The sequence below is a fragment of the Sturnus vulgaris genome, chromosome W (assembly GCF_052056855.1).
Source record: "Sturnus vulgaris isolate bStuVul1 chromosome W, bStuVul1.hap1, whole genome shotgun sequence".
NCBI lineage: Eukaryota > Metazoa > Chordata > Aves > Passeriformes > Sturnidae > Sturnus > Sturnus vulgaris.
In genome coordinates this window covers 71,641,081-71,665,629 of record NC_142282.1, presented here as the reverse complement: position 1 = coordinate 71,665,629, position 24,549 = coordinate 71,641,081, and the positions used below count along the sequence as shown (strand labels likewise).

At 44.2% G+C, this 24,549-nt stretch overlaps 1 protein-coding gene and 1 long non-coding RNA gene across 2 annotated transcripts; both read right to left on the bottom strand.

Annotated features, from left to right (window-relative positions):
- Positions 1–35: 35 nt before the first annotated feature.
- Positions 36–12,122, bottom strand: LOC148220395 (uncharacterized). The gene is made up of 3 exons (XM_088155543.1): positions 11,671–12,122; positions 196–841; positions 36–59 (listed from the first exon to the last, which is right to left on the bottom strand). The coding sequence occupies exons 1-3, from the start codon at positions 12,120–12,122 to the stop codon at positions 36–38; spliced, it is 1,122 nt and encodes a 373-aa protein (XP_088011669.1).
- Positions 12,123–22,121: 9,999 nt separating this feature from the next.
- On the bottom strand, positions 22,122–23,197 carry LOC148220394 (uncharacterized). Its single transcript, XR_015799077.1, has 2 exons — positions 23,151–23,197; positions 22,122–22,875 (listed from the first exon to the last, which is right to left on the bottom strand). It is a non-coding gene; the product is annotated as an uncharacterized LOC148220394 (long non-coding RNA).
- Between the last annotated feature and the right edge of the window lie 1,352 nt (positions 23,198–24,549).

Here is a 24,549-nt window from a genome sequence, read left to right as displayed (position 1 = left end):
CATTAATAGCGGATCGTGACACCATCTCCCATTCATCACCCGGGCCCATGCTCTATGCTCTGAGGGGTAGAGCACTGTCCTCTCATGATTTAATCCTAATGCAATAATAGGGTGGATAATGTAAATCGTGGCATTGCGTATAGTAAGCACTAAGGCAGTAGCCATTTCAGTGGTAGGGTGATAGGTAAAATTTACCGGAGTCCACCAAGATTGAAGTTTTCTTTTTAAATTTTTTGCATTTTCCCAGACAACTTTTCGAATTTCAATGGGAAAAGCACCTTTGCTTCCTTCCCTTATTATTACAGCAACTATTGATTGCATCCATAATTGTGCCTGTAAGTAGCTGAGGGCTAATGACACATTGTCCTGGGCCATGTTAAGTGCATTCATTATTAGCTTGTGGTCTTGGTCTTCCGCCTTTTCCCACCTTGGTAATACTTTGGAAATTTGCCATTGGCTAGTTCCTAGTGCTAATAAAGAGCATTGTAGGGGCTGTTTTAGTTTTGTCAAGTCACTTGTTGCAGTGGCTAACTTATTCATTAATATTTCTGAATCTATTCCATTTAAGACTCCCAATCCTGTTCCTAATATTCCAGTTAAATCTCTTTGCATTCTGCCCCTGAAGTGTACTTGCTTTTGTAACCATGTTGCCCAGCCCTCAAAGGATGTCTTTAGGAAAGAGGAGCAGGCTGGCTGAATTTCAGAGATGTTAGTTTGCATTAGTGATTCAACACTCTTGAGAGACCACTCTGGGTTAAATAACAGTTGTTCTTGGCCCATATTCCTTATTAGATATGGACCAACTTCATAAATTTTGGGTCCAAGTTTGGTCTGGGTTGGGCTGCTTGAGTGCTTACAGCTAATTTAGTTGCTGTAATAGATTCAGTAATTGTTGTTGTGGTAGGTATGGCATTTATTATAAATTTAAATGAATCCAATAGTATCCTGGCCCCAAAGGCACACTGCTTCAACAGCCTGTGTCAGTGTAAAATTATACCAACAGTCCAATTTACTTGGGTCACTGCATGTCTCCTGTCTTCTTGTAGGAGTATTTGAAACAAAAATTTGGGCTGCTTTCTTATGGGTAGTCCCATTAACCATCCAGCATCCTATTTTGATTATCTCTCCTATAGTTCCTTGGAGTGACCACCCTACCCACCATCTCGTTCCTGTCCATTGCCATTCATGCTTTTCATATACTTGATTTCCATGCATGACCACAGTTGATAGGTTTAAATCTTTTACATCAGGATAGTTTCCCATGTAGCCAGTATACTGAATAAAGGCTTTGGACGAAGGCCATTCAATATTGCTCTGGCTAGTACTTTCCAATTCTGGGATTATAATTATGGCTATGAACAGAATTGCAGTTAAATTATTGAATGCTCTCAGCTGCAATATACTAATTTTGTTCTGATAAACTTTAGTTTCAGCTCATCATCACCCAGGGTTATTTTCCAAGGGGCTTCTGGAGCCTTCTTTAGTCGGCTGTGGTGAATCCAAGTGCTCTGTTCTTTGATCTTGATTGCTGTGAAAGTGGTGAGAAGCACCTGGAATGGTCCTTCCCACTGTGGCTCCAAAGTTTTTCTGTAAGAGACTTAACATACACATAATGTCCAGGCTGTATGTCATGCACTGGTCTGTCCAGCCCTCTGCTCTGAGTTCCAGCCACGTTTCTATTGTGGCTGGAACTCAGAAGTGTGGTATTATGTCTTGTAACAATACCTTGGTTACCTCCCGGACTTTGGCAGTTCTGGTGGGAAAAGCTTCTGGCCACCCTGAAAAGGTATCTGTTAACACCAGCAAATATTGATATCCCCCTTTTCTTGGGAGTTCTGAAAAGTCAATTTGCCACTGTTGCCCAGACCCATGGCCTTTTCCAATTTGACCAAGTTTTGGTTTGGGGATATTCTTGGGTTTGGTCTGGAGGCAAATGTCACACTGCCAAGTTACCTGAATGACAGTAGAGTATAAATTTCTGGCAGTAATATTTTCAATTAAATAGTGATACAGGGTATCGACTCCCCAGCACCATTGTCCCTTCTGCAGTAACAGCCCATCCCTCTTGGTTATACGTTCCTCCTTGATCCTTAATTAGTTTTTTATCCTTTCTGGTATATACTGGCTTACCTTCAAGGGAGATCTGTCCATCTGGAATTAAAGCTCCCTCAATTGTCATCTCACCTTTTGCTGCTTCTTTTGCCTCTCTGTCCACCAGCTCGTTTCCTTCTTCCAATTCTGAGATCACCTTCTGGTGTGCCTTAATATGCATAATTGCTACCTGCTCAGGTAGCTGAACTGCTTCCAGTAACTGCAATATTTCCTGTGCATGTTTGATGTTTTTCCCTTGTGAGTTCAACAGTCCCCTTTCTTTCCAGGTGGCTCCATGTGTGTGTACAACCCCAAATGCATATCTTGAGTCTGTTATTTTTATCTCAGCCTTTTGTGCAGAGGTATATATTGGCAAGGGTCCAGATTCTATTACCTCTTTGCAGGTGATGACTGCATACCCACCATGTCACTTTCCACTGACGACATAGCTGCTTCCATCAGTGAACCAGGTTTCTGCGTCATCCAAAGGGGTGTCCTTCAGATCTGGGAGGCTGGAGTAGGAGGCTTTGATGGTCTCCAGGCAGTCATGGTGCACCAGCTCCTCTTGATTTCCACTAAGCTTGGTATTTCAGGACCTTTTGTGGGGAAAGCCAGTGCCTGCCCTTTACTTCCAGGACTGCAGACACTGTGTACAACACCAGTACAGTCATTTTCTGGCCCAAAGTGAATTTGTGTGCCTCTTGAATATTCAGCACCACTGCTGCAAGGGCTCTGAGGCATCCCGGGCACCCCTTGCCTGTTGCGTCTAGTTGCTTAGAGAAGTAAGCAACTGCTCTCTGGTACAGATCCAGGTCCTGGGCCAGTATCCCCAGGACAATTCCCTGTTTCTCATGGGAAAACAGAAAGAATGAATTACTCAGGTCTGGGAGTCCTAGAGCCAGGGCTGACTGACATGAGGGAATTCTGTAGCTGGTGAAAGGCCTGTGTGGCCTCCTTTGTCCACTGGAGGTCTCTGTCCCCATTTGTAATGAGCACATACAGGGGTTTCACAAGCAATCCGTAGTTGTAAATCCAATCTGCACCACCTGGTCATTCCATCCAGGCCACACATGCCTCTTCTGTCCGGGTGGCTATGAGGAGATCGTCTACGTACTGCAATAGCTTTCCTTCTCCTAGGGATGAGGGGGCCTCCCAGGACTCCAGGTTTTCGGCAAGTTACTCCCCAAACAGGGTAGGAGAGTTCTTAAATCCCTGAGGCACCATCATCCATGTGAGCTGTGTTCTCCGCCCACTTTTAGGGCTTTCCCATTCAAATGCAAAGATTTACTGGCTGGCTTCAGGGAGAGGGAGGCAAAAGAAGGCATCTTTCAGATAGGAGGTGCATTCTTCACCCTCCCCAGTACCTTAGAAGCCTATACTACAGGAAACACTTGGCTCATTATTTCCTCACTAATTTCCTCTTCCACCTTGATAGTTGTTTGCATCAGACTTAATACTTTCATGTATTTTGATCATTTACCTCCAGAATAATTTCCCCATTTTTAAAGGTAATGGTTGCTTGTAATTCTTCCAATAAGTCTCTTCCCAGAAGTGACTTTGGGGAATTGGGCATGTATAAAAACTCATGAATGCCCCATTGTTTCCCATATTTATATTTTAATGGTTTACAGAAATATGCTATTTCAGATTGGCCAGTTGCCCCTCTCATTACAGGTAATCATTCCTCACAGGTATTAATGCTTTATTTAAAACTGAATATGTTGCTTCCTTGTCAACCAGAAATTTCACTTTTTTTTCCTTCCTCCCTGTCATAGTTTTGACTTGCCAATTTAAATATACTCATTTTTCTGTTGTGAGATAGAACCAGGAGCAAAAGAGCAAGACAGGCCAAAAACTTAAAAGGGTATAAAAAACTTTATTAACTACACAAAGAAAGAGAAAGAAAAGCAAATTCAGAATAAGATCTTCAGACCACTCCCTCCTCCCCTCTCCCAACCTTCATAACAACAAAACAAACATACAAAAACTACTTCAGTCAGTTCCCAACTTAAATAGTCCTTTTCAGTTCACTTCGGAGACAGAAGTTTCCTCTTGTCAGGCCATAGGGATTTCCCCACAAGGAAGGAAAAAGCCAGTTCTCTCGTGGCTTCACTTTCACGATTGGCATCCGCCTGGGAAAAACCTTGCAAATTGTGAAGCTCCTCCCATTTTCACAGCTTTCCCAAAGCTGCTTATGGGCCGTGTTAAACTCATGGGGTATTTGCTTTTAAGAATGAACTGTTCCAAAACAAAAATTCTCTTCATCTCTCTTTCTCTCTGTTCATGCTTCGTCTCCAGAAATAGAGATCCCCTTTTCTTCTTGGGGTGAAGGATTCTCAACACAGATGCTTTTGATTAACAATCCATCAAATGGAACATTCCAACCCCTCCATGTCTTTCTCCATGGTTTATAGGAATATTCAGTGCAATATCAGTTCATCCCTACTTCACAGAAGGATTTTCAGCCAACCTTCACAGCATCTCCTCATTCTCTTTCCATCTAAAGAAACTTAGCTCTTGTTTCACTGACTTTGTATCTTTTCTGTTTTTCTCTTTCATTCAAAGGAAGATCAGAGGTCTGTAAGTCTTATCCAAGCACTAAAGAGTTAAAGTTTCACACAGAAGCTGCAGGGGCTGGGCCAGGCCCAGATCGCCCAGGCCGAGCTGGGTGAGGGGCGGCTGAGATCTCAGTCAGCTTTTCTGAGGCTTAGCTGCAGCACCCACACTGCCCATGGCCACCCCTGCTTCTCAGACAGGGAGCCCGGCTGCCTCCCTCCAGGGCTGCGCGGGCAGCTGGGTAGGCTCGGCCCCTCCAAAGCTGCTCCGAGCCAGCAGCAGGAGCCGGGGCCCCCCTGAACCGCAGGCCCATGGGGAAGGAAACAGGGCTAAGGTTTTATCAACTAGCCTTTCCTCCCCCCCAGCCATCGGGTCCCCTGGTTTGCAAACAGGGCCCAAGTGGCCTCTCGAGACCCCCCCCCCCCGTATGGGAGCGGAGCTCCGGCCAGACCGGTGTTACCTGCTCAGCCACTGGAAATAAAAGAGAGCTTTTTCCCGGGTTACCTCCTTCAAAATGTGTTTTCACGGAGTGAACTAACTTTCTCCAATTGGTTTCTCAGGCTGTCAATAACCAAACCAGCCTTCAATTGGTCCCATCAACTCACAGAGGAAGTTCCCATAGAGAAACTTCTCTGAGTCTGCACTCCCCAGGTGAAACCAGCACACTCTCATAGCTTCATTGTTATAACCAGCGAATCTTCTGGGGTAGAGTCCCCCGGAATGTTTGTCTATACCACCATTTTTCATACTGAATACAACAAAAGCAGACCTAAGTGTCAGGAAAATTAATCCACAAACACCAGAGAGGTTTATGTCCAAAAATGAGACAGAGGAGTCCTTTTTGCTTTAGTTAAATAAAAGGAGAGGCCATTGGGAATTTCCCTGGGATCTCTCAAATTTTTGGAGGACACAGCCTCCTTTTTATTCTATTTTCCCTCCCTCTTTCCCCATTTGTTGAGGTACTTGAGAGGTGCAGACTTCCCGGAACGCCTGATACCTAAGATTCCCATCTAATGTATAACTCTCCCTTTAAATTTTAAATTCTTATAGAATTCATGGTTTTTCCCCATTGCTTCTTTCATCTTTCAATATCCAATTTCATTTATCAGCAAACCTACAGTTTGTTTGTAAAGGCAAACATCTTTTTCCATTCATCAATCAGTGGAATCCTTCCCACTGATTCTTTTATCTCTTAGTGCTAGTCTTATCTACCAGCAGACCCACAGCTTGCTTGTAAACACAAATCCGTCATTCCTCTCATAAAGTTCACAAGGGCAGCCCCTAGGAAACAAAATAGTCTCAATTGATTTTCTCTAACTCATTGACAAAAAAATACCCTAATCACCCACTCTATCTTCTACCACTCTGCTCCTCGCTCTATTTCACTTCCACCCAAACTTTTCCTCACACAATTTCACTGTTTCTCCCCAGTATTCTTCCCACAGACAATTCCATTTTGCGGGCACCCAATGTGACTTTCCACACACAAACTTCAGAATTTTATGTACAACATCGACTTGATTAGGATAACTTTTCAATTCACAGGTGGGGCATACACTCTGCTGGTTATTAGAGCAACAATACCAATGTCTTTCACAATCTCTACACTATAATAAAACCTGTCGCAGGTGGGGTTTTGGGGTTCCCCATGGGTCTCCGAGACTGCTTCTGCAGTCCCCAGCGACGGAGCATGTTCTCAAGCCTTGCCCAGATACAATTTGGCTCGCAGCAAGCTCTCAAACCAGCAGGGAAAAGAGATCGAAGTATGTAGAAAGGCACAAATCCATAGTTTATTCTATGAAGGCATCCAATCTTACATATTCAACGGTTAGGGTTTTACAGTTTGCACCAATTACCAAGGGAATTCTACATTCTAACCAATCCCCGAGGAATTTTACATTCAAAGCTAGCCTATGGATACTGAAAGAAAATGAACCACTAATATTGGAGATAGATAAGAGGGTCTACCTGACGCCTGTAGTTTTAAGTTTTCCTATTCTCCTTGGATGTGCTTTTCTGATGTGCTAGGGTGATGAAAACAAAACAGTCCTATTCTAGTTAAGAACTCAAGGACAGTTTCTCCAAACTTCAGGCCCTAAGCACAAGCAACGTGGAAAGGTGGAGGGTGGGTTCATGCAAATTAACCAGAACCTATAAAAGTGTAAGATTTTGTGACCAACCCCTCCTTTCCTTCCATCTTGGAGCCATCCAGGCAGAGGCCACGACTGTGGCACTTATATTGCTAGGGTGTGGCTTTTGTAGGCCTTTCGTAGGCCTCTCAATAAATACCCATTTTATTCTCCTTAATTCTGTGTGTAGCTTCTGTTCCAGCTCCTCAAGGCATCATACCAAGGGGGGAACTGGATTCCTTTTTGTATTCTTCATTTAACAAGTAATTTCTTATCTTTAAGCTATGGTTTTCCAAGGGGCCTGTTCTGGGGACACAGAGAAACTTTCTTCTTTATGAATGTTTTCTGCTCCCTCCACAAAAACTCATGCCAGATGCCAACCCCTTGATCCTCTGACGGCTCTAAATCTCCCACAAAAACAAGCTATCCCGTTCACCCCCTCTGGAATACTCAGAGTTTCTACTGCAGGTTGTTCCCAGTCCAAGGCTACCAACCTCCCTGCAGAGGTTCAGTATATCCCTCCTAGATAGACCCGTTCATTCCCTCTTTCTATACAATGATTTACTGGATCAATAAATTACCAGGGATCAAGTCCTAACCACTGCTGAGGAGAGACTCCTTCAATTTGTCTATCCACGATTAAAACAAATGCTAACCACTCTGTGTTCAAGCACAACACTCCGTTCTCACTTGCACTCGCTCTGCACACACTCCATACCAGAGGTACGTCTCACCCACTCATTCACTCACTGACACACTCAATGACTCAACGTGTCCGGACTTAGCAGTCACACAAAATAGCAGCAAAAACAAGGGTTCACTTGACTCACCCCCAGAGTCACTAGCAGGCTGCTTTATTAGCTCAGTGAGACCCCTCTGATGGCCGTGTGATCGGCCTGCGATCGACCCCGCTCCCTCTGCCTTCAGCCCTCTTGGCCAGCTGTGTGCAAGCCCACCGGGACTGGGCTGAGCGTCAGATGTCTCTGTACAACTTACCAGCAGCCCTGTTATAGATATTTAATACATACCATTTTATCCACAATGCCAGCAGGTCGTCTGTCCCTGCGGTGAGCAAACTGAGGTTCAGGGTCCCTCCAGGGAAGATCCTGGGGTGCGCCAGGGAATCTGCTCCTCGGCCACTCCCGCGGCTGGACAGAGACCCTCCTGGCTGTCTCACCAAAATTATAGGGTGGAATACAGTTGCTACTCCCTGGATGGAATGTGACCACCATGCCTGACTTCCCATACACAATACATGCTAAATGGGTGTCCTGGAGTGACTTAATGATGCTTGTAACTCCAATCATCTGTTCTGTTTGTGTTGCATATTAAGTTCTGATGAAGCGGGGAAAAAATCTATAACCCACAAAGTAAGTTATAAGTATGTATCTTATTCAGCGCTGAGGTGCATGGGGGATAGCTCCTCCAAAATCATGCACACCTTTGGTGACTTGCACCTCTGTTTTGGTTTAATTTTTCTAAAAAATGCCTTCATTTAATTTGAATTTCTTGGCCAATGCACTAAATAATGTTATGGTTTTGATTTGCCAATTTAAATATAATTATTTTCTGTTGTGAGACAGAACCAGGAGCAGAAGCAAGGCAGGCCTAAAACTTAAAAGGGTATAAAAAGAAATTATTAACTACACAAAGAAGTGAAAAAACCCAAATTCAGAATAAGATTTTCAGACCACTCCTTCCTTTTCTCTCCTAACCCTCATAACAACAAAACAAACATACAAAAAACTACTTCAGTCACTTTCCAACTTAAATAGTCTTTTTTTCAGTACATTTTGGAGAGACGCCTCCTCTTGTCAAGCCATAGGGTTTTTTTCCACAAGAAGGAAGAAAACAGTCCTCTCGTGCATTCATTTTCACGATTTGCATCCGCCCAGGAACCTGCAATCGTGACACTCCTCCCAACTCCACAGCCTTCCCAGAGCTGCACATGTGGGCCATGTCTGTCTCATGGGGTATTACTTTTAAGAATGAAATGTTCCACAGCAAAGGTTCTCTTCATCTCTTCTCTCTCTGTTCATGCTTCATCCTCAGAAAACCGAGATCCCCTTCTTTCCTTGGGGCAAAAGATTCTCAACACAGGTGCTTTTTGGTCAAATGATCTGTCAAATGGAACATCTCCAACCCCCCATGTCTTTCTCCATGGTTTATAGGAATATTCAGTACATCAATTTATCCTTACAATCTTACAAAAGGACATTTCAGCCATCTTCACAGCATCTCCTCATTCTCCTTCCATCTAAAAAACTTAGTTCTTGCTTCACTGACTTCAGAATATTTGCTTTTTCTTTTTCACTCCGGGGAGGATTAAAAAGTCTGCAAGTCTTATCTGAGCACTGAAAGAGTTAAGATTTTGAACAGGGAAAAGAAAAAAACCAAGGCTACAATGCTGGAGCTTTGCCAGGATCTCAGAAACCGGCCAAGCTGGAAGAAGGGGGAGGTGGGGGGAAAAGCAACTGGGATTTTAAATCAGCCTGAGTCTTTCTGGCCACTGTCCATGGCCAATCCCTCCTCCCTGCAGGGCCATGCCAGCTCCCCAGAGAGGGAGGACTGGCCCTGCCCCCCTGCCAGGCCCCCAGGCCTGCAGTGGGACCAGGCCATGTCCCTGTTACCTGTACTGCCGTCGGAAAGAAAAAAAAGACTCAGTTCCAGATTACTTTCTTCAAAATGTGTGTTCACTTTCTCCAATTAGCTATTAAAGCTGTCAATAACTAAACCAGCCCTTAATTGGTTCCAATCAACTCACAGAAGAAGCCCCCTTAGAAAGAACTTCTCTCTGAGTTTCTTCTTCCCAGGTCAACCCAGCACAGCTTCTCTTTTTATTCTCTACAAACTAGCATTACACAATACACCAAATACATATTCATTTCCTAACCCTGCCTGTCACCGCTTTGTATTAAAATTAGCTCCACGCCTCTTTGTGACTGCGCACTGCTCCTTGTTGGTCACTCTGGTGGTCATCTGGGGGTCCTTGGGATGAAGTAAACAGCCTTCCTCTGTGTTGAACTTTTCACCTTGCCTCCTTGCACATGCTCTTCTTAGTCCTTTGGTCATCTTCTGGACTTTGATACCAGTTTTCCTGGCTCAGGGGTCTGAAGAATCCCCCTTATCCTGTGGTACATTTGTCCTTCCATCCTGTTTGCTCATTCTAGCTCTTTATCTTGTCTTGTAGTCTTGCTCTCCTCCTGTTCTTGTAAGCACAGTAAATGTTTAAGCATTCCATACGGTTTTGTCAGCCCCCTTTTAGTCAAAGGATTTCCTGAAGTTTGATTCTTAATTCTTAATTTCTCTGTCTCACTGCAACTTTAAGACTGGTTTGAAGAGTGAAGGGGGAGAGAAGAGGAGCAGAGTTTGTTATCAGAGACTGTATTTGCTCCCCTGCATCCTTCACCCAGACTGTGTTGTCTGCAGTGAACAGCGGGAGAGAGCTCTCCTTCGCTTTTAGTTAGTTTTTAACTAGCTGAGGCAGAGAAGTTCCCTGGACTGTGTTTTTTTCTTTTTCTTGGAATTGTTTGAACCTGCTCTAGTCTGAAAACCCAGAAGAGCACCGGGAGCTCGCACCTATAGCCCACCAGGGCCTGGCCTGGGCCACAGCATTTTCCAGCTCCAGAGGGACTGATAACAGACTGAGTGAGCCAAGCTGCAACCCACGAGGAGGACTTTTTGAATTTGTCATCTCGTCAGAGCGCCGATAGATTTTGTTGTTTAGTATTGTTCATTTTTTTTTTTTTCTGGGGAGTGCTTTGCCTGCTAAATAAACAGTTTTTTTTCACTTCTCTCTGAAGAAATCTTTTCCCGAACCAGTTGAGGGAGGGACCACTTGAATTTGCTTTCTAGATGCATCCCTTTGGAGGTTTTCTCCCAAGTTTTCCTGAAACCAGGACAGGGGGACTAAATGGAGGGTGGAGTGGAGTGGAGTGGAGTGGAGTGGAGTGGAGTGGAGACACCATGGCCAGGCTCTATTGAAACCCTTGCAGTGAGGGGAAATCAATGGTACTTTCTAGCTCATAAGCCACAGAGCAGCTGAAAACCAAGGGAGGAAAAAGACTTGTTGTTGAACAAGCAACCACGGCAAGATCACAGATGCCCACCTCCATCTCAAAGGTTACCTCAGATGTAATATTGATGCACACCTCTGTACTAGTTTGAAAGCAAACCAGTGGGATGAATTTCTTGTGGTAGATGTTCCTCTTTTCAATTCATGTACCCAGGTTGCTAAGGAGGGGGGAGGTTTTCCATCCAACTTATTCATGTCTTATCCATGGTCCTGAAGGAAAAAACAGAGGTTACCTCATGGAGTGTGTCCTCTGTCCTTGGCTGGGAGACGTCTGCTCCTAATGGCAAACACTCTTGTTGGTTCTGTGATAAATTCCTTCCTTAAGTTCCTTTCTCAGTTTCAGGTGGCCCTCTTCAATTTTCTCTTCCAAGCTCCGGACTAGCTCAGCCAGCTTTGTTTCCACTGACAAGACACGGGTGCGTAATGGGGCAATGACAGCGTCCTCATAATTTCTGTTTGTTGACCAATGTGCCCACCTTGTCGTCTCCTTCCCTCCATTGCAGTGTCACTAGGTAGCAGGACTATATCTCTGGTCCAAGCTGTGCAAATTTCAACCACATTTGCGACGTGCACTGGACACCATCTGGGCTCTTAGAGAATCTCTCATCTTCTGAAAAAATGATCTCCAGCACAGCCAATTCCCTCAGGCATCGGATATCTTGTTCCACTGTACTCCATTTTCCTTGTTGCACATGGAGGTCTTTACAAAGGTATCTATCCCTTACCCTCACCAGCAGTCGCCACCAGAGGCTGAGAGTTTCCTAGATTCTCCTGATCCCCTGGTCAATGACCACATCCCAAGACAGGGATCCCAGTTACCTGGCCTCACTTCCATCCAGAATGGTGTCATTGGCTGCGACATCCCAGATGTGGAGCAGCCAGGTCAGGATGGACTCGTTCATCTGGTGAGTGAACTCCCTCCACAGGTCATGCAGCTTGTCCAGGGACAGAGAGCGAGTGATGATCTCCAGTTCTGTCTCTTCTGCTGGCTGCAAAGGTCCAGCTGCCTCCTTGTCAGTCACTATGTGGACTGATTTGCTCTTTGATTTCTTTTTCTGAATGAGGACAACTGCTACCAGCTTAGGCTGTCCTGGCTCAGTGACGGTTTGTGTGGAGAGGTCGATTATTCTTTTGGCTCCTTTTCTCTCTGTGACAGTTTGTGTAGACATGGGGCCTGTTGCTTTGCTGCTTTTCTCCTCCTCATCCTGAGGATGCTGTGCCACACTGAGCACTCTTCTGACTCTAAGCATGATGTACACGGTGCAGGTCATAGAGAAAAGAGAAAGCAGAACTGACAATAAGATTATGCTGTCCTTGACATCCAGAGGGAACTCAATATTTTCAAAACCCGTTGTCAGGCCTGAAAGGCTGGAAAAAAACACTCTGTACTCTTCCCCCTAGGGGCTGGGTGAGATTGTTAAGGAGACCCCAGAGGTAGCAGCCCAGACTAGGACAAGCGAACAAAACTGAATCTATATTCCGAATTACATTCTTTGCCTCAGAGGTTACTGTGCAATAAACATAATAAACCAATAAAGCGATTTTTATACCATTCCCTGGTCTCAAATGGAGCATCCCAATCAGCAAATAGCTTGCCATGTGGGGAAAACTATAAAGAGCAAGGTACAGTGCCCATATAAACACACTGAACATCATGGTGAATAGGCAGTTTCTGTAATACAGAATTGTAATTCTGACTTCTCTCAGGACTGCCTTACATTGGGCGCCAAAGTATGTACTAGTTTGAAAGCAAACCAGTGGGAGATCTCAAGTCAGAACTACAATTTAAGAGGAAAATTAAAATAAAGGCAATAGTACAGAAACACAGATTAAACTGACAGTCAGAATACGACCTGACACCCTGTCGGTCGGGGTGGTGGCAGCATGTCACGATCCGCTAATACATGCAGAAGTCGTGATGTTTCGTTTGATCTCCGAGTGCAAAAGACACAGAACAAGAGACTTCAGTTTACTCACAGCAGTGCACTTTTATTGAGTGCTAACAACACAGTTATGCGATAGAGGGGAGAGAGGAAGAGATAAAGAAAACAAAGTAAAGAGAGAAAGAAAGAGGGGGGTGGGGAATAGCTACCAACAGATGGGACGACTTCCTTGTGGTCTTCTGCCAATAGACATGTCTTCCTTCCATGGGGAGATCTCAAAAGTTTCTCCAGAAAGTCACTTTTTATAGTCTTTCTTCCAAAGTGAGTGGCATCTGACATCATTTATGGACTATTGTGAGGAGACCCCATTGCTCCAAGAAGCAGGTGTAAACATACAGCTAGTGCCTGCTGGAAAGCAGTGTACCATGGCAGCACAGCAAGCACACCTACAAACAATTACTTGGCAAGCATCCACCTCGACCAGGCCTGAACTCCTCTCTAAAGCTAGTGGGGAGTCCCCGGGGTCTTAGTCTCTGTTCTTGCAATGGTTGTGAGGCAAATGAGGGAAACTTCGGACCGTCTCTTACACAGCAGTCCAATTAAATGATGGCTACAGTCCTGTTGGAGTGATGATGTGTTTCTGTAGAAGTGGTGATTCTATAGAAAGATCTGGTCCTTCTCTGGAGGTCCAGTGGTGGTTATGGAGCTCTTGTCCTCTGGGACAAGACAAGACAGGTAGTGCTGCCCATGGTGTTCCAAGCCTCCAATTATATACAGGTAGGAATGTTTGATTCCTCCCCCTAGGCAGAGCATCTCACGATGGGATGATATAATTCTATGAATTATGCTGGGAGATCTTGATGGCCCATTAAAAGAGATAGTCCCTAGAGGGTTTTATCAGGGTTGAGTCATGGAGAAGATAAAGAACACTGCTCCTCCTATCCTAACAGCTTACATAGATGGTAATAGAATACATACACTTGATTACATCTTATATTGTAACTTAAGACAACTGGCATCCCAAACCTACCTGCCTCAAAGGTACGACCACCCCTCATGGAGAATGTGTTCTATATTTCATTGACTATATCTTAAAATTTTAAATGAATCAGGGAGAAAGGTATGTATGACTAGTCACTCAAAACTCAAGCTCCACCTAAACATAACAAAATAGTATAAAAGTTAAAAATGGGGAGAAGTTAGGGAAGACTCCATTGTAACTGCTGGGATCAGTCAACAGGCTGAACCTGTCTTCTCCCCCATAGGGATACCTACTGGGTAAGAACTGTACTCTGTGCACACTGAATGATTATCTTGAGCCAGCTTTTGTTAGGGATTAGAGTTTGTCAGTATATTGCTTTGAATCTGTTTTTGCAGCCAGATGCTATCACAGGCAATCCTCAAATTTTAACCTGTCACAATTTTCTATTATATTAATAGTGTTATTCTGTAAACTGATAGTGTGAGTCCTTCAAGGGCACTAACAGTTGCTGGCATCAGGTAACATATGGAAGGGGGCTTACAGCTGGTCTGTGAGTCAGAGAGAGTTAATGGATAGTTTACTTTTGAAAGGAATTTTACCAAAGCCGTTGGTATGGAGACCGAGAAGAGAAGAAGATAAGCAAGATAAAACCTGCAGCTGGGAAAAGTATTTTTAGAAAAGTTTTGTGAAAAACAGAGGTGGAGATGGTTTTCACCAATGAACATTATGTTGATCTATTTTAACCAATGGATAAAGTGTAAACTTTGTAGAGTGTATAAAAGACAGCTAGCTGTTGTAATAAAGGGATACTGGCCTTCTGAGATGTAGCGCCTCCTTTCGTATGTTGCATCCGTCCCAACAGCGACAGTAACATACCTAACTGTAGAGACCCGGAGAGGGGGGTCTCCCTTATGTTGTTGGTGTGTGCCCCTGAATAAGTCAGTTGAACCATCCTCTGATCCAGTGGACTGCTCAGTGGAAGGTCCCCATAATGGGACACTTAGAGACTGGTCAGGCCTTGACTTTCCTGAGGTGCTGACAGACAAACACTAAGGTTTTGAGAAAATTTCCCCTTTCATGAGACACCAACTGACCAAAGGGATATTCCAGACCATATGACCATGCTCAGCAATAAAACTACAGGGAAGGTTGGTGGGGGAGGATGCTGCTCAGGGACTGGCTGGGTATTGGTTGATTGGTGGTGAGCAATTGTTTTCATTTGCATCACTTGTCTTTCTTGTTTTTTTTTTTTCTCTCTTTGTAATTTTCCTTTTCCTTACAATGCCTATTGTTGTTATTATTATTATTATTATTTCAATTCTTAAACTGTTCTTGTGTCAACCCATGAGTTTTCTCACTTTTACCCTTCCAATTCCCTTCCCCTCATCCAATTGTGGGAAGTGAGCAAGCGACTGTGTGGTGCTTAGTTGCAGGCTAGGGTTAAACCACAACAGTCTGTTTTGGTGCCCAACATAGGGCTCAAAAGTTTTGACATAATAACAGATTGACTAGAGCATATTAGAAGGGATTTATATGTGTTAACAGTTGTGGATCATTATTTTGATTCATCTGTTCTTGCTATTAGTTGATCTGATCTGTGCCATGCTCTATTTTTTTGCTCTATCTGTTAAAGATTGGTGATGGCTTTTGCAGTTTGATGTGTTCTATGGTGTTTAGTGATGCTTTGTCTGGGAAATTTGTTATTAAAACACTGGCCTTGTAACAAGTAAACAAGGAAAAGAATGTGAACCAAACCCAGCAGCCTTGCTAAGAATCATCTCTGGCTTGTTTTGGAGTGGAGGAGGCCGTAGCTGTTGGAGGTTGAATTATTCCCTTTTCTTTCAGTGGAATTTTCTCCCATTGTTATGCTAAGTAATTGTGGCTACACCTTAAAACGACAGATAATGTTCTCTCGTAGGGGGGTGGCTGGAGGGGGAGGGGGGGGAACCGGAAAAAGGAAAGGTGGGACGGGGGTCTGGAGCGGGGCTCTCTCTCTCGCTTGGCTCGGGAGTGGGAAGACAACCTGGGCTCCGCTCTGGCATCTCCCCCTGCCATCCCAGCACTGAGATCCACGCTCCCTGCCTTTGGACATCGCTCTGCTGCTCTCCCATCTCACCCTACTACCTCCGGACACTCTGCTGAGCACCACGACCGACACCGTGAGGGGGGAGTCACTTTCCTCATCCCCTCTCACCCCTGGGCCGCGGCCGCCATCACCCAGCCCTCTTCAACTGCGCGGGACCTGCCCTGCCCCCACAGCACCGGTAACAGCACAGGGAGACGGCCTGCGGCCAGAAAGGACTGGAGCGGAGCTAGACTGTTTCTGTTGCCAATTTTTATACCTGTTGTTGTTTTCTGCCTTGTTAGATATCAGTAAAGAACTGTTATTCTTATCCCCATATCTCCTGCCTGAAGGCATCTGAATTGGACCTAAAATAATTAAAAGGGAGGGGGGTTGCACTCTGCATCGCAGAAAAGGGGCTCCTGCCTTTCCTTAGACCATACCTGTCTTTCAAACCAAGACAGTAGCCCACAGACCCATTTTGCTGGGAGCAGGTTTGCACAGATTTTCCTCCCAATCGAGGTGGGGGGAGGAAGTTTTGGTGCGTTGTAACCTCTGCTCAGGAGCAGCGAACCCATCCTCCCTTACACAAACTGGCTATGGAACCTCCAACCCTGAGAAGGCCACATCCATGGGACATTCATGTGAGGGGCAGCTGAGGGGGTGCCTTAATCCATCAAAGACTCCCTGAAGTGACCCCCAGAGTCATTCCTGAGGCCTTGCACCACAGGACTGCACATGATGCAACAAACCCGGAGTCTGTTGTAAGAGACAATGGCAAACTCCCTCCACAGGGAGCTGCCTGGGTTCTCCTATCTAGCTTGAGCTATATTAACCCATCACATTCTATTGCTTTTTGGGGAGACCTTCACCACCAAGAAGACCAGCTGGAGAGGATCATTGGAACATCGTTGGGATCCACGAACAGTGATATTTTCTTTATTCTGTCTCTGTCACCCTCTTTCTGTCCCCACCACCTACCTACCTACCTCCTTCCTTTCTCTTTCTTTCTTTCTTTCTTTCTTTCTTTCTTTCTTTCTTTCTTTCTTTCTTTCTTTCTTTCTTTCTTTCTTTCTTTCTTTCTTTCTTTCTTTCTTTCTTTCTTTCTTTCTTTCTTTCTTTCTTTCTTTCTTTCTTTCTTTCTCTCTTTCTCTCTTTCTCTCTTTCTTTCTAGTATGGTCTCTTGCAAGGGGTTTATTTCCAGTGATTTCCTTCTGTAGGGACCCAGTAACTCCTAGGAATTTTGTCGCAGCCTTCTCTGAGGGGGTTGTGGAGATTGAGGTCTCTTCTGTGGGGACCCAAACACTTGGGAATTCTGATTCAGCTTTCTCTGAGGAAGTTGTGGAGGTTGAAGCCCAAAACTGGGCAAGAAAATAAAACTATAGTCAGATGGCTACAGAGCAGGTATTTGTTTTTTCAGCACTGGAAGTGAGGGGGATCTCTCCGCCAAAAACTCACTCAATCTTGTTTAGCCTTCAGTTACATTTTAAAAGTCCTTTCATGCAATGTCACAATTACAGCATATCATTAGCATGCTCATATTTGCATAAAGCTGTGGCATGGTTTTAAAACAGTTGGTTGCATCCACACATGTGTCAGCGCCTTCTGTGGTGGTTGCCAGTCTTCTGGTGGTCTTTTGATGAAGACTTCTGGAGTCTTCCTCATGTTAGAACATTTTTTTACCTCTATCTTCAGCGCATGCCTGGTGCTTCTTGTTTTTCAGTCTAACTTGTTTTTAGCTAATTTTGCAGTTTGCAAGTTCTGTTCAAACTTGCTATCTTGCTCTTGATGGCGCGTGTTATCTTACTTGCCCTACTATCTTGCTTGCTTTACCTGCACATATTGTTACAATATTGCTTGTGGTTAACCTTCTGTTACATACCATTTAGGTTTCAAGGTGATAGCCTATTCCTAGGAATTTCAACACAGCCTTCTCTGAGGTGGTTGTGGAAGTTGAGGTCTCTTCTGTAGGGGGCCAAACTCAGGAATTCTGATGCAGCTTTCTCTGAGGAAGCTGTGGAGGTTGTAGCAAACTGATTTGGAGATTTACTTGGGGGCTTATTTGGGGGTTATTGTGTGTTTTGTTGTGAAAAGCCAGAATTGGCAGGTTCCAGTCCTGAAGTCAATTCCATAGCTCCTTTCGTGTGAAGAACCCCTTCCCGATCAGTCTGTGGCTTGTTGTGGAGAGCTAGAATTATCAGGTTCTAATCCTGAGGCCAATTTTATAGTTGCTGCCTTGTGGGGATGGTGTTGTCCCTATGCAGGCTTAGGTATTTGTCATGGTTTGACACTGGCTCAACACCAGGCACCCACGAGAGTCACTCGCTCACCCTCCCCTGCCACAGCTGGGCAGAGGAGGGAAAAAAAATTAATGAACATTTCATGAGTGAGATTAGGACTGAGAGAAATACTTCAAGGGTGAAACAGGCTCAAGTTAAGGTTGCAAAGTGAATTTTATTACTAAGAGAATCAGAGGAGGATAATGAGAAGTGAAATAAGTCCTTAAAAAACCTTTTCCCCTCAGCCTCTCCCTCCTTCCCACCAACAGCACAGGAAGATGGGGCATGGGGGTTTTGGTCAGTTCATCACCAAAATTTTCTTTCACTGCTCTAGGAGAGGAGTCCTTTCCCTGTGAGACCGTGGGGCCCCTCACACGGGAGACAGTTCTCCATTAACTTCTCTGACAGGGGTCCACTTTCACGAGCAGCAGCCCTACTGCACCTGCTGCAATGTGAATTCTCCTCCCACGGTGTTCTGGTTTAGGGCAAATTTTGGGGGAAAACCTCCGGAAGGAGCCCCCAGAAAGCAAACCCCCACGACTCCTCCCCCCACCACCGGGTTCAGGAAGAAGTTCCTCAGAAAGGAGTGGAAAAAACCTGTTTATTTAACAAGCGAAACATTCCCCAGCACAAAAAAAACCAACACCAGCTGACAAAAAAAACCCTCTTTCACCGTTCTGAATAGATGATAAACTCAGAAAGTCTCTCCAGCGAGCGGTTGCCCAGTTATCAGTCTCTGGCGCTGGGGATGACTGCTGCAGGTCACAGAATGCAGACTCCCGGTGTTTCTTGGTGTTTCCCAGGTCCCCGTCTGGAACAGGTTCAGATGGTATCCAAGAAAGGGAGAGGGGGGAAAAAAAAACAGTCCAGGGAAAAAGTTGTACTGCCTAGCTGAACTAACTAATAAGCAAAAGCAAGGGCAAAGCAAAGCAAAGAAAAAGAAGCAGAAGTGAGCAAGCAAGCGAGCAAGCCAAAAGCAAGCAAACCAGCCAGCCTCTCCTAAACACAGACCATGGGGGAGGTGAGCCGGCTGATAACAAGACAAAACAAACCTTCACTTTCAGAGTCAGTCCTGAAAGCACAGGGCATAACACCAAGCTGTTGGGGGTTGAATTGTTCCCTTTTCTTTCTGTGGAATTTTCTCCCATTGTTATGCTAAGTAATTGTGGCTACACCTTAGTAGCAATAGTTTTCTCTCTCAGGGGGGTGAGGGATAGGGGGAGACTGGAAAAGGAAAGGTGAGACAGGGGTCTGGGCGCTGGCTCTTGCTCTCTTGCTTGGCTCGTGGAGTGAGAGGAGGACGGCCCGTGCTCCGATCTAGCATCTTCCCCGCCATCCCAGCATCGGGAGCCACGTTCCCTGCTGTCAAACACCGCTCTGTTCCTCTTCCACTTCATCCTACTACCTCCGGACACTCTGCCGAGCACCACGACCGACACTGTGAGGGGGAAGTCACTCCTCCATCCCTCTCACTCCTGGGCCACTGCTGCCATCACCCAGCCCTCTTGGACTGCGCGGGACCTGCCCTGCCCACAGCACCGGTAACTGAGAGCAGAGAGAGGGAGCCTGTGGCCAGAAACGGACTGGAACTGAGTTATACTGTTCTGTTTTGTTGTCAATTTTTATAGCTGCTGTTTTTTCTGGTGTTTTTCCTTGTTAGATATCAGTAAAGAACTGTTATTCCTATCCTCACATCTTCTGCCTGAAAGCCTCTGATTTGAAACTATAATAATTAGAAGGGAGGGGGTTGCACTCTGCATCTCAGGAAAGGGGTTCTCGCCTTTCCTTAGCAAAATACCTGTCTTACAAACTGAGACACAAGCACAAACAGAACACACGATTGGAGATACAAGCACCATAACATCACCCTAGGATACACGGGCAGAGTCCTGCTAAAAGTGCTGTGACGTCGGTCTCTCTCTCCACGGGGGTGCAGTCCTCCAAGGACAGGCAGTTCTCCAGGCATTCACCTGCTTGAGCATGGGCACCTCCCCCAAATGCTGCAGGTGTATCTCTGCATCCCCTGTGGACCCATGGGCCGCAGGGGTACAGCCTGCTTCACCATGGTCTTCACCATGGCCTGCAGAGGAATCTCAGCTCTAGCACCTAGAGCACCTCCTGCCCCTCCTTCTCCACTGACCTTGGTGTTGCCATGTTGTTTTCCCTCACATGTTCTCACATCCTCCTCTTCTCTGACTAGAAGCAAAACCTGACTTTGTTTTGATTTTCTTCTTAAATATATTATCACAGAGGCATTACCAACCTCTCTCATTGGCCCAGTTTTGGCCATCAGCCACTGGTGTTGCTGGACATGCTGGGAAGCTTCCAGCAGATTCTCACAGGAGCCATCTTTGTGGCCCCCCTGTGGCCAAAAAGCAGGCCGTGCCAAACCAATACAGTATTTGTTATGCAGATTCCTCTCTGGGGGCTGTAGGACCTTGGCTAATTTGTTAGTTGCCTCTCTACCCCTGGGGTGGACTTGGTGCAAAAAAAAATTGGAATGGGGGGAATTGGTCATTACAGAGATGAATGGTTACTTAAAAAGTGATTAGTTATTAGAAAAGGCTTTAGGCAGTGGCATTCCTTGCCACTGAACTCGATCATGTCCAAAAGGAAAATCACTGGAATAAAAGGAGCAAACTTATAGGGCGAATTGCTCCAGAGCAAAAAGCAGAAGCCTACTAAAACCCCGAAAGAAGAGCAACTCAAATGCCTAATTCACAGACTGCAATTCCTGCAAAACTTTTTAAAAGCAGTTTCACTCCCTCTGCCAAACACTCAATCAGAGGAAATCCTACTAAAAACCTGTGGGGAAACAACAAAAGTGATGCACCAAGCACTTCACAGAATAAAATCTAAAACACCACCTAAGAAGTTAATGCAATTAGCAACTTGTTTCACTCTGGCATATTTTGCCGGGGAAGTTTGTTTCTTTTCTTTTTTTTTTTCTAGGAACGTCAAACAACCCTGCACTGAAGTTAAGGAAAACGAATTTCGGAGCAGAGAAGCTGCAAGCAGAAAAATCACACCTAAATGTGATAACCATTTCTTCATGTAGACTCTGTCACTTTGTTAGCCACAAGAAGTTTTACTTCCTTTTAATAATCAGTCTAGTGGATCAAATTTTCACTTTTCTTTTGTAGGAATCTACCAACATATGATGTGGAGCTGCATGAAAACCAATGAAATTTAGTGTCACCAAATAGCTCTAGCTTGCATTGTCAGTTTGTTAATGTTTGTAATTTGATTTTTCATAGCAAATGACTTGCTGGGAGATCAAATAGTAGTTAAAGCATTCTACATATTCTTAAGTTTGATTTTCATCTAACTTGTTTTGTCTTTTTACTGAAAAATGATGTGGTAAAAGGTCTTATGGATGTATAATTTGTCTCAAGCAATTTTTTCCTGAGCATTGGTATAAGAATTTATACATATTTGAAATCATACACATATGTACTAACCTTCCTAATTCTGCCTTAAAAAGCTTTTAAATTGTTATGATTTGGCTAAATTTTTCAGATTTAGTAATTAGTGAACTAAAAAATCTTAACAAAACACAAGCAAATAATACATTAAAAGTGATTGAATCCCTCTTCCTGAACCTGAAGGGATAGCCATAGACTGCAAATAGGACATGAACAAAATACAGAAAAGCCTTCTACCAGCTCTCAAGCCAATGTACTGTTAAATTTCCTACTATATGTCTTAAGATAGTATTTTAACTTTGCCTCACTTTTCCTATTTATGCTAATCAGTGCAATGACAGTAGCACATTCTGCAATATACATGCTTCTCAGTTGTGGGTGCAGAATGTGATAAGGGCACTTTGCTCACTGAAATTCAAAAGTAAGAAGCTACTTGGGATGATACAACTAAGTTTGAAAGGTGTCCTGGTTTAGGAAGTCACCCCAAGACAAAAGGGAATTAATTTCATTTTTAATTCCACCAATAATAAAGCCACAGTTTCTATTTTGTGTCAATATGTCAAGGTTTTGGTTTGCCAATTTAAATATACTCATTTTCTGTTGTGAGACTGAACCAGAAACAGAAGCAAGGCAGGCCTAAAACTTAAAGGGTATAAAAAGAAATTTATTAACTACACAAACAAAAGAAAAAAAACTAATTCAGAATAAGATTTTCAGACCACTCCTTCCTTCCCTCTCCCAACTCTCATAACAACAAAACATACAACAACTACTTCGGTCAGTTCCCAACTCAAACAGTCTTTTTCAGTTCACTTTCGGAGAGAGAAGCCTCCTCTTGTCAAGCCATAGGGCTTTTTCCACAACAAGGAAGAAAACAGTCCTCTCGTGGTTTCGTTTTCATGATTTGCATCCACCCGGAATCTGCAATTGTGACACTCCTCCCAACTCCACAAGCTTCCCAGAGCTGCACATGTGAGGCCATGTCTGTCTCATGGGGTATTACTTTTAAGAATGAAATGTTCCACAGCAAAGGTTCTCTTCATCTCTTTTCTCTCTGTTCATGCTTCATCCTCAGAAAACCGAGATCCCCTTCTTTCCTTGGGGCAAAAGATTCTCAACACAGGTGCTTTTTGGTCAAATGATCTGTCAAATGGAACATCTCCAACCCCCCATGTCTTTCTCCATGGTTTATAGGAATATTCAGTACATCAATTTATCCTTACAATCTTACAAAAGGACATTTCAGCCATCTTCACAGCATCTCCTCATTCTCCTTCCATCTAAAGAAACTTAGTTCTTGCTTCAGTGACTTCAGAATATCTCCTTTTTCCCTTTCACTCTGGGAAGGGTTGAAAAGTCTGCGAGTCTTATCTGAGCATTGAAAGAGTTAAGACTTTGAACAGGGAAAAGGAAAAAAAAACAACAAAAAAACCAACAAGGCTACAATGCTGGAGCTTTGTCAGGATCTCAGAAACCAGCCACGCTAGAAGGGGGGAGGGGGGAGAAAAGCGGCTGGGATTTCAAATCAGCCTGAGTTTTTCCGGCTACCATCCATGGCCACCCCCTCCTCTCTGCCAGGCCATGCCAGCTCCCCAGAGAGGGAGGCCTGGCCCTGCCCCCCTGCCAGGCCCACAGGCCTGCAGTGGGACCAGGCCGGGGCCCTGTTACCTGCACTGCCGCCGGAAAGACAAAGAGCCTCAGTTCCAGATTACCTCCTTCAAAATGTGTGTTCACAGAGCGAACTAACTTTCTCCAATTGGCTGTTGAAGTTGTCCCAACCCCCCACAGAGGAAGCCCCCTTAAAGAGAACTTCTCTCTGAGTTTCTTCCCAGATCAAACCAGCACACAATATTAAATTACAACAGTGCTATAATCTGCCTTCTGGAAAACAAAGCCCTGATGCAAAGATGTTTTCATGAGAAAATACTGTATGAAAATGGTTTGTGTGTTAATTTCGTATCATAAAAGCTAATTTTCATAATATATAGAATTATCCAGGAGAGTAGTGTCTTAGGTTACAATGTAAGATGTAACCAAAAGTATGTATCCTATTACCATCCTCATAAGCTGTTAAAGCAAGTGGGGCAGTGTTCCTTATCTCCTCCATGAGTCATCCCTGATAACTCCCTCTGGAGGCTACCTTCTGCTAACAGGCCATCAAGGCCTTACTGCATGGCCATATAATTACATCATCCCATTGTGAGATGCTCTGCCCAGGGGGAGGAACCAAGCATTCCTACCTAGATATAACCTGAGGTCTGGAACACCACAGCAGTACTACCCACTGGATTCGCAGAGAAGAGCTCCATAATCACCACTGAACCTCCAGAAAAGGACCAGACTTCACTACAGGATCACTGTTTCGAGAGAATCAGAAGGACTCCAGCCTCCATTTAATCGGACTGCTACTACCACCCTGACCAACAGGGTGTCAGGTTGTATCCTGACTGTCAGTTTAAGCCAGTGTTTCTGTATTATTATCTTTATCTTAATTTTCCTATTAAATTCTAATTCTGACTTGCAATCTCTCACTGGTTTGCTTTCAAACTAGTACAAATAGCTATATTACCTATAAAATTCTTCCATCTATATGTGAATCCAGTCAAGAAAAACCCCATACATCCTCAACAAATCCATTCACATTTATTCCAGGGTGCAAAGTTAATAAACTATACTACAAGAGCTGGAAATCCTCTTGAAATGGATGATTGACACATGTTAATATGTGTATCTGTTGAGGATACCACTCTATAGAATTTAAAAATGAAGACCCGCTGTATAATTTTATAACTAATTTCAAAACATATCGAACCAACATCTAAGAGGTACAATATTGTAATATCCCTCACACCCATTACCCATTAAAAAACACTGATTCCTGTGATTCATGGGGTGGAGGTACTGACTAATGAAAATTGGGCTAATAATTACAATTGAATTTACATTTTGAACTATTGAACACTGTATGATTACTTATGTAATTGTTTCTGCTGTTTCTATCTTTTCTTCTATTATCTTGCTTCATCACCTCCATGGACAACCCATAAACTGAAGAAAATCACTAGAA